Source organism: Sebastes umbrosus, chromosome 15, assembly GCF_015220745.1.
Source record: "Sebastes umbrosus isolate fSebUmb1 chromosome 15, fSebUmb1.pri, whole genome shotgun sequence".
NCBI classification, from domain to species: domain Eukaryota; kingdom Metazoa; phylum Chordata; class Actinopteri; order Perciformes; family Sebastidae; genus Sebastes; species Sebastes umbrosus.
The window spans coordinates 15,384,724-15,393,535 of NC_051283.1; the positions used below are offsets into that span (position 1 = coordinate 15,384,724).

Consider the following 8,812-nt stretch of genomic DNA (forward strand, 5'->3'; position numbering starts at 1 on the left):
TAATGTTTCTCGCTGCGGAGCCCCTTCACTTCACAAGACATGGAAAACCTTTGTTGGTCTGGAGGAGCTGCAGCATTTATTTCTGCACAAACGTCCACTGTACATTTACTAGATATTCTCAGAGCTAAACTAACTCTTCTGCAGTGTGGAGTGTGTGCGCATGCACGTGAGGTGGAGCGAGCAGGATGCAGACAGGCAGCAGAGCAGAGGAGCAGAGGAGCAGAGTACATCAGAGACTCCGGCCCTGGAGACCAAAGCTACGGTCTCCCTTGCGTCCTTTAACAGACGGGCTTCACTAGATACAACCAAGAGGTTTTGGTGCTTCCGTGTAGTTTGTGTTGGAGTCTGAGTCTTGACAGCGTAGCTACACGCGAGCATGCATATGCGAGCGCACATGGGAAACCGACCCGGTAGATTTATACGTGTAAGAAGTTACAAACAGTCCCTTTAAAAGAAAAAGAAGAAGAAGAACAAATTAAAAGGGTTATAAAAACAATCAAAAGACAGTAAAGTGCAGCATTTGATCAATTAAAAAAAAGCGTCTGAGAACAGTTTGGTCTTGAGTTTAGATTTGAAAGTGGCCACTGTTGGTGCATCTTTGATCTCATCTGGAAGTTTGTTCCACAGTTGAGCAGCATAGCAGCTAAAAGCAGCCTCACCATGTTTTGTTCTGGGCACTACTAATAGATTTTTTTCCCAGTGACCTTAGAGGTCTAGTAGGTGTGTACTGCTGAAGCATATCTGAGAGGTAATTTGGACCTACCCCCTTTAGTGATTTGTAAACAAGAAGTAGTGTTTTTAGTATTTGGGAGGAAACAACTTGAACTTGAACTTGAGCTTGACTTGCACTTTGGGTTTCTGCCAGGATAAAACTTAACCCCAGTGGGAAATGTAAATGTTAGTAGTGTTTGACTTCTGTCGTTTTGGAGAAAAACCATTAAACAAATAGAAAAAAGGACTTTTACCACTTACCGTATGACATCTACTAATGAGGTGGTTCCCAACATAGGGGTCAGAACATTTAAATGGGTCATAAGTTGCACAAGAAGTTGCAAAATAGGAGAGAATGAAAAAAAACATTACCTTCCTCTATAAAAAAATTGTACATTGTGTTCTTTTCTCTCATCTTTGCTATTTTATTGTGAAATACCGGCTAGTTTTTGCCTCTTCAGACTTCTAAAAATCATTTAAATCACTGAATGAATCACTGTTAAATGAAAATTCCTCTTTGGTGGAAGTCCTGACACATAACACATTGTGTGACATAGGGTCACAAACAGACATGATTTTTATTTTAATAAATAACTGTATTTATCATAATATAAATAAACAACTGGCCCCTGATATTGTTGGCTCAAAAGTGTTTAGTCAGTTTCACTACGACGAGAGTTTAAGTGGGGAAAAGTGTATTTCTTTATTTCTTTCTTTATTTGTTCACTGGTTACCACCGGTATTTATTTATTTATTTATTTTAGAAGGGGACCAGCGCCCCCCAGAATCCCTAGGTGACTGCCTATATGGCCTTTGCCTTAAGCCGACCCTGGTCACAAGGAAAAACGATTGAAAACAACCATCTTAAAGAATCATACCACTAGATTTGCATGTTTTTACCCATTTATAGAAATCGTATTCTTCTATACCAGGCAAAACATTTTCAAACTATGCAGAAAAAGAGCTATAACTTGCCCACTATGGTCCTTTAAATACGGATACAAAATGTTAATGATCTTGTAAAGATTTATGAGAAAAAGTTGGGTAAACTCTAAATATATGCAAACTGAGTTATGAAATTGTATCTGTTTCTGTCTGAAACCCTCCCACAGTGAATGATGGAGACAGGCTGAGTTATAAACAAGCACATTTAATGACAGTTGCTTCTGTGTATGAAACTGAAACAACACATGGGCCCATTTGCTCAGACTATTTACACCACATGAGAGAGAAGCATTACACAACCCTTGCAAAATACAACTCTTATTTATTGCATCTTTTTTAAAGAATAAAATTATAAGGCTACAAATCTGGCCTGAAGATGGGGAATTGTTTACATGGGAACTCGTGAAGTTTTATAATTTCTGTTCTTTATTATACCCCTCTGCTCTTCTCAGTCTGCAAATCCATTTTATGAGGGGAGGGAGAATGTCCTTGGGTGCTAATCTGAGCTATGAAAAGCTCCCCGGGTCCAGTCTAGCAGACGACACAGCCACCTTTCTCCTTGAAGGGGTTCTTATCCTCTGCAATGCCTTTGACGAGGATGTCCTCGTCCTCTCCAGCCTGAATGTATTCCTTGATTTCCTCGCAGCATTTAGATGTCTAAAGTGATCACACAGAGGTGTTCAGACACTCTTATCCAGACAAGTACTGTATTTCAGTTTTAAATGTTGTTCCTGGTAGAATTTACTGTGTATAACTGACAAATTATGACAAGGATAAAAGTCTGAAAACTTAATTTAAACAATACTTAACAATAAAGATATTCATCAGCTCAGTGCAAAAAAAAAAAAAACTCACCAACCACCTCTCAAGTTTTATTTCAGTTTTAAGTTGGGTTACTTCCATTGTAGCCTTGTCCTTGTCCGTCAGGTCATCTATATTGATGTACGGCATTCTCTGTCAAAAGAGGAAACATTTTTTGCGAAATCTTCACCGCCATATAACAGATAAATGATCTCGAAGGATTCAAACTCAACAAAACTTAATTGATAGAATAGAAATGTACTTACGGATGCTTACAGGGAGCAGTCCTTCACTCTCGAAATCCTGTTGAAGAATTCCTCTCCTCTCCCTTAATCTGGGTTATAAAGCAATCTGCATACACAACCCTAATCTGATAATCTGATTAAAACAAGGCCCCATTGTATGATCAAGACAGTCTCTGAAGTATCAAACAGGACGGTGATTCACACAGGTGTCTGTTTGGCTTCTTTGTTAATTATATGTACAACAAGAAGGTGTATTTATTGCATATTAAATTAGGATTTGTGCTGATTTGACCCAGTTTATTTCCTCATATTCAGAAATGGGTTAAGGGGTGGCGCTTCATGTATCAGGTCACATTTAAAGACGTCTAATCTGTAATTAGCCTCCACCTGTCAAGGTGGAGACACATCATTATTCTGAACATGACTGCATGGCAGTTTTCCAACAACATCCTTAACAATAGATGGCACAATTATGCAGATAAGTGAAGCCACACAGCTATATTTTATTGCGCATTGCTGCCTTCAAGTCAAAGGAATGGTGACCTTGAAAATTTAGTGGTGCAAAGACATTATGCTTTCTTGAAAGAATTTTGGGGGCGGCTGCAATTATTAAGCAAAACAATAGATAAAATATAGAGCACAAGGTTGGAGATGTAGGTGACGACGCTTTGGGGCTTCGAGTGAAAGTGTGTGCATGTTTGTGTGTGTCTGTGTGTGTGTCAGATCCAGTCAGACTGGTATGTGTGATAGAACTTGGCAGGATAATTGATCGGACAAGTTAGATGTGTTATTGTTTCACAAGAGTGTCTGTCTCACTTTGGTTTGAGCGAAATACTGTGGAAACATTACAGAGATACTGTTGGGGGTTACTGGATGTCGACAGTGGTGGAATGTAATGAAGTGCATTTACTCAAGTACAGTACTTAAGTACAATTTTGAGATACTTGTAATTTACTTGGGTTTTTCTGTTTTAGGCTACTTTATACTTCTACTCCACTGCATTTTGGAGGCAAATATTTTACTTTTTTTTTTTTTTACTTTTTATTACATTTATTTGATAGCTTTAGTTACTTTGAAGGCTTGAATTATAAATTATTATAATTATACTTTACTTAGAGAGAGAGAGAGAGAGAGATATTAGGGCTGTCAAAGATAACGCAATAATAATGCATTAATGCAAATTACTTTTAACGACACTTATTTCTTTAACACATTAACACAATCAATCTTTTGGAGGTTGAAGTTCAATTTTAAATGTCTTTACAGACATGCCCACTTTATGATAATCACATGCAGTTTAGAGCAAGTCATAGTCAAGTCAGCACACTGACACACTGACACACTTACAGCTGTTGTTGGGCTTGAGTTTGCCATGTTATGATTTGAGCATATTTTTTATGCTAAATGCAGTACCTGTGAGGGTTTCTGTACAATATCTGTCATTGTTTTGTGTTGTTAATTGATTTCCAATAATAAATATATAAAAAACATTTGCATTAAGCACACAGATTTGCCCACTCCCATGTTGATTACGTATTAAATACTTGACAAATCTCCCTTTAAGGTACATTTTGAACAGATAAAAATGTGCGATTTGTGATTAATTGAGATTAACTATGGACAATCATAAAATAACTTATAATAACTAATATATACATATATATATATATATATATATATGTATATATTCAAAAAATATTATTATTATATTATATTATATTCAAAAGCTTACTTAAGTAAAAGTACATAAGTGTGTGTATATATATATATATATACACTTATGTAGTTTTACTTAAGTAAGCTTTTGAATGCAAGACTTTTACTTGTAAGAGTACAGCACTGTATTTTTACTCTGTGGTATTGCTACTTTTACTTAGGTAAAGTATCTGAGAACTTTTCCAACCGCTGGATCTCGATCTGTACATCATCATCAACATCATCACCATCATCATCATCACCATCATCATCATCATCATCATCCTCAGTGACTACTGACGGCAGAGGGAATTCAACTTCCTTCCTTGTTCATTTCATTTGAGTTGAATCTGCCCTTAGTCATTATTAAACACTCCTCTATACGCAATATAATAATAAAAACGAGTTTCTCTGATGTCAGTGATGAATTCATCACCACTGTGATCTAGTTTATGAAAATGAGTCATTGCATCCCCGCCCCTAAACTTCCCCATGGGAGACACTTCACTCAACTATAAAAGAGGATGTGGCTGTGGATGGTTTAACAAAGCGGAAAAGAGTTGGAGCAGTTTGGAGCACAACAAAGTTGAACAATGGAGTTTTTCTTATTAGCGCTGGTTACACTTCTCTCCTCGTTTTACAACGTTTTGGCGTTGACACCGAAAGGTAACAGCATGTTTTATTCTCGTTTCTTCTCTATTTTGTTGTTAGCCATCACAACATCTGGTGCGTAAAAGACATGTTGCCATTCCAGCTGTTACGCGCAGCAGTTTAAAGCTTCATTGCTGCGTTTTTTTTTTCTCTCTGGTGTTTTTTTTGGTGTTTCAGTAACACTATCTTTGCTTCTTTCAGCCGTGTGTCTCCTTCAAGTGGACGAGGGACCTTGCAGAGCAGAACTCGAGCGCTACTTCTACAACACTATCACCCAAAAGTGTGAGCGTTTCTACTACGGAGGCTGCCAAGGCAATGCCAACAACTTCAAGAGTTACCAGCAGTGCCAGAAAACATGTTTCAGAATCCCAAGTAAGTCCTCAATGTGATGGACATAATGTACACTTGAGGTGAGGGTGACCTTGCTATATTAGCTGTGGAATGGGAGCTGGGTGTGGTTTACTCTTCACATTTTTATTTTGCAAAAAAAGTACAGATTTTTTAATTTTGTGCAATTTTTTGTGTATTATTTGAGTAAGTTACTAACTCAAAATGTGTTGCTTACAACTTCTTCAACCACAGCAGTGTTTGCATATGGGTATTAGTTTTACCAAAAGCACAACAACCAAAAAAAAAAACTGGCCTGGCTGGTTCTTCACTTTCTATATTTGATAATGTACCTCGCCTGTAAAGAAAATCATAAATGTATATTTGATTCTTGTTAAAGTAAGTTGTCTTTGTGCAAAAGGTGCACAAACACTCCGGGATGCCATTTGATCTAACCCCAACCTCAAACTTTGTCATCCCCCACCTCCAGTGGGTGTGGTTTACTCTTCACATTTTTTTTTTTTTTTTTTAAAAGTACAGATTTTTAATTTTGTGCAATTTTTTTTTGTGTTATTTGAGTAAGTAATTAACTCAAAATGTGTTGCTTACAACTTCTTCAACCACAGCAGTGTTTGCATATGGGTGTCTTTATTAGTTTTACCAAAAGCACAAGAACCGGTTCTTCACTTTCTATATTTTATTTATTATTATTTTATTTATTTAAAAGGGACCATATACAGTTTAAAACATAAATGTCACCATTTGATGCACCGTACCAGATTATAGCTTTAAGATAATTCACATCTGTAGTCCCTTGGCAGGTCAAAACAAAGAGAACATTGTACAGTCAAACAAGAAAGAACATACAAAACGCACAATACACAGCTAAACACAATAATAGCACATCACAAAGTATGCTTGTCAAGTAAAAGCAAGTCATGAAGACCATGGAATAAAGATCAGCGAGTACAGAGCTGAGCATTTGATAATGTACCTTGACTGTTAAGAAAATCATAAATGTATATTAGATTCTTGTTAAAGTTAGTTATCTTTGTGCAAAAGGTGCACAAACACTCCAGGATGCCATTTGATCTAACTCCAACCTCAAACTGTGTCTTCCCCCACTTCCAGAGGTTCCCCAGATCTGCAGGTTTCCTAAAGAGGAAGGACCTTGCAGGGCCCTCTTCCACCGCTACTTCTTCAACATGACCACCATGCAGTGTGAGTCCTTCTATTACGGCGGCTGTGAGGGCAACTACAATCGCTTCCAAAACCTCGCCTCCTGCAAGGAGTACTGCAGTCCAAGAAAAAGTTAGTTTGAACATCATTATTTACTCTGACGTGTTGCCACGGAGTAATCCTGAAGTGACGCTCGCTGGCATCAGCACAAGCATTTCAGGTGTAATTTAGTGGCACTACTAAGAAAGAACTGCATACATTCAGCATGTGTGAAAAGAATGTCTCATCATGCCTTTGTAGGAACGTACAATGGATTTCATTTCATTTCAGAAACAATGATTTTACTTTTGAAGAAAAGCAATCTGACGGTTCTGCTCTTCACAGCTGATGACTGATGGTCTTTTTGTGTCTTATGTTCCAGCTGTCCCTGTGCTCTGCCTGGACCCTCTGGACAAAGGGAGCTGTTCGGCCTCCATCCCTCGGTATTACTACAACACAGCCACCAAGATGTGCGAGGAGTTTGTCTACTCGGGCTGCGGAGGGAGCAGCAACAACTTTGTGTCGAGGCAGAGCTGCATGGACGTGTGTGCTAAAGGTGTGTGAGTGAGGGATGCATGTGGCGAACGTCTCACTGTCTCAGTGTCAACGATGAAGCCTGTAACTGAAGATGATCTTTTGAGGAGAATTTGACATAATTTAGTAATGAGGGTATTTGGATTGCCAGTTAGAGCCACTTGTTCCTTTGAATTTGGAGAGTATGGAGTCACAGGAGTGCCATAAAAAAACAATAAATCTGTAAAAGAATAAGAAATAAATGTGGAAATATAAAGAGGAATACATTAAAGAATAAATAAATAAAAAAATGTGGTAATAAAATGACAAATAATAAAGTATAAAATAATAATTAGAATCATTTTCACAAGTTTGTTAAAATGTATTTATTAATTTATTTCTGTATATATTTATTTCAGTATTTTTAAAAATATTCATTTATTGCATATAAATTACTTTTTTAAATTAAATTTAAAATAGAGTAATTGACTTCCTGGGCAGAAATGTTGATTGACAGCTTGGCCCTTCATGGAATAGCAAAAGCAATAGGGAAAAGAATAAAGAAAATTAATGGGATCAAAATAAATAAATTACATTATATTTATATATATATATATATATTAAAATATATAAATACATATATACAGAAATAAATGAAAAAAATAAATGTGAAAATAGATGAAAATGCTAGCAGTTATTATTTTACATTTTGTAATTTTTCTTTGTATTTCCACATTTATTTATTTTTCAGACTTATTCTCTTTTTTATGGCACTCCTATAACTCCATAGGTTTGAATTTGGAGATTTCACCTGATGTAATTATCAGAGGAAACCAAGGAAAATCTGACCCTAGAAAGTTATATTAGCTCTATTATGAGAATATAATTATAGTTTATCACACTAATCTGTTGTTATACACATTTTTTGTTCCAGGAGCGAAACAACACACAAGCCGAGGAAAAGTTCGTCGCGCGAGACGGAATAGAAATAAGCCGATCACTTACTTGCAGGCGTAGACGTCTGACACTCAGTGACTCTCACTTGGACAAGCCCTTAAAGGAAACTAACATTTAATAAACTGACTTTTTTTTGTTATGCCAAAATGACGACCAGCTCTTCTTTGTTGTTACAAGAAGAGTTATAGTGGTATATGTATGTACAGTATGTATGTAATGCTTTATGAGCTATATCAAATGTGATTTTGATGAAGTTTGTTACTGCACTAATGTTCCTGATTGTGTATTTTGATACTGTATGTATGTAATATGTGTTGTACAAGTAATACATTATGATGGTGAATATTTTTGTTTGCCTAACTGTTATATAAGCACATTTTTTTTATAAAAATAAAAAATTCTATGAAGTATTGTACATTTTTTTGTACTTCTATGTGCTTTATTTTGTGTTGCTTGCAATTTCTTCAATTGGATACAACCTTCAAGGGTGTCTTTATTAGTTTTTACCAAAGCACAACAACACTGCAACCCAAAAAAAACAGGCTTGACTGGTTCCTTCACTTTCTCACAGTCACTTTCACTTTATCTCCGGGCCGCTTCCATTCCTCACTAATGCGGCTGTCTTCCCTCCCTATCTGGTAATACTCTGCGAGGCACTCGAGCCTATCTCAGTCGCTTCTTCTGCATAGCCTTGAATCAGGAAGGAAGCAATCACACGACCATGGCAGGTTCATTAGGACGTCTCTGCG

The 8,812-nt window shown here is 36.7% G+C and overlaps 2 protein-coding genes across 2 annotated transcripts; one reads left to right on the forward strand and one right to left on the reverse strand.

Moving 5' to 3' along the window:
- Positions 1-1,841: 1,841 nt before the first annotated feature.
- Positions 1,842-2,785, reverse strand: gngt1 (guanine nucleotide binding protein (G protein), gamma transducing activity polypeptide 1). Its single transcript, XM_037794033.1, has 3 exons — positions 2,724-2,785; positions 2,512-2,610; positions 1,842-2,313 (listed from the first exon to the last, which is right to left on the reverse strand). The coding sequence occupies exons 2-3, from the start codon at positions 2,605-2,607 to the stop codon at positions 2,188-2,190; spliced, it is 222 nt and encodes a 73-aa protein (XP_037649961.1). The 5' UTR covers positions 2,608-2,610; positions 2,724-2,785; the 3' UTR covers positions 1,842-2,187.
- Positions 2,786-4,901: 2,116 nt separating this feature from the next.
- tfpi2 (tissue factor pathway inhibitor 2) lies at positions 4,902-8,478 on the forward strand. The gene is made up of 5 exons (XM_037793659.1): positions 4,902-5,063; positions 5,250-5,420; positions 6,507-6,686; positions 6,976-7,149; positions 8,041-8,478. The coding sequence occupies exons 1-5, from the start codon at positions 4,991-4,993 to the stop codon at positions 8,121-8,123; spliced, it is 681 nt and encodes a 226-aa protein (XP_037649587.1). The 5' UTR covers positions 4,902-4,990; the 3' UTR covers positions 8,124-8,478.
- Positions 8,479-8,812: the final 334 nt, after the last annotated feature.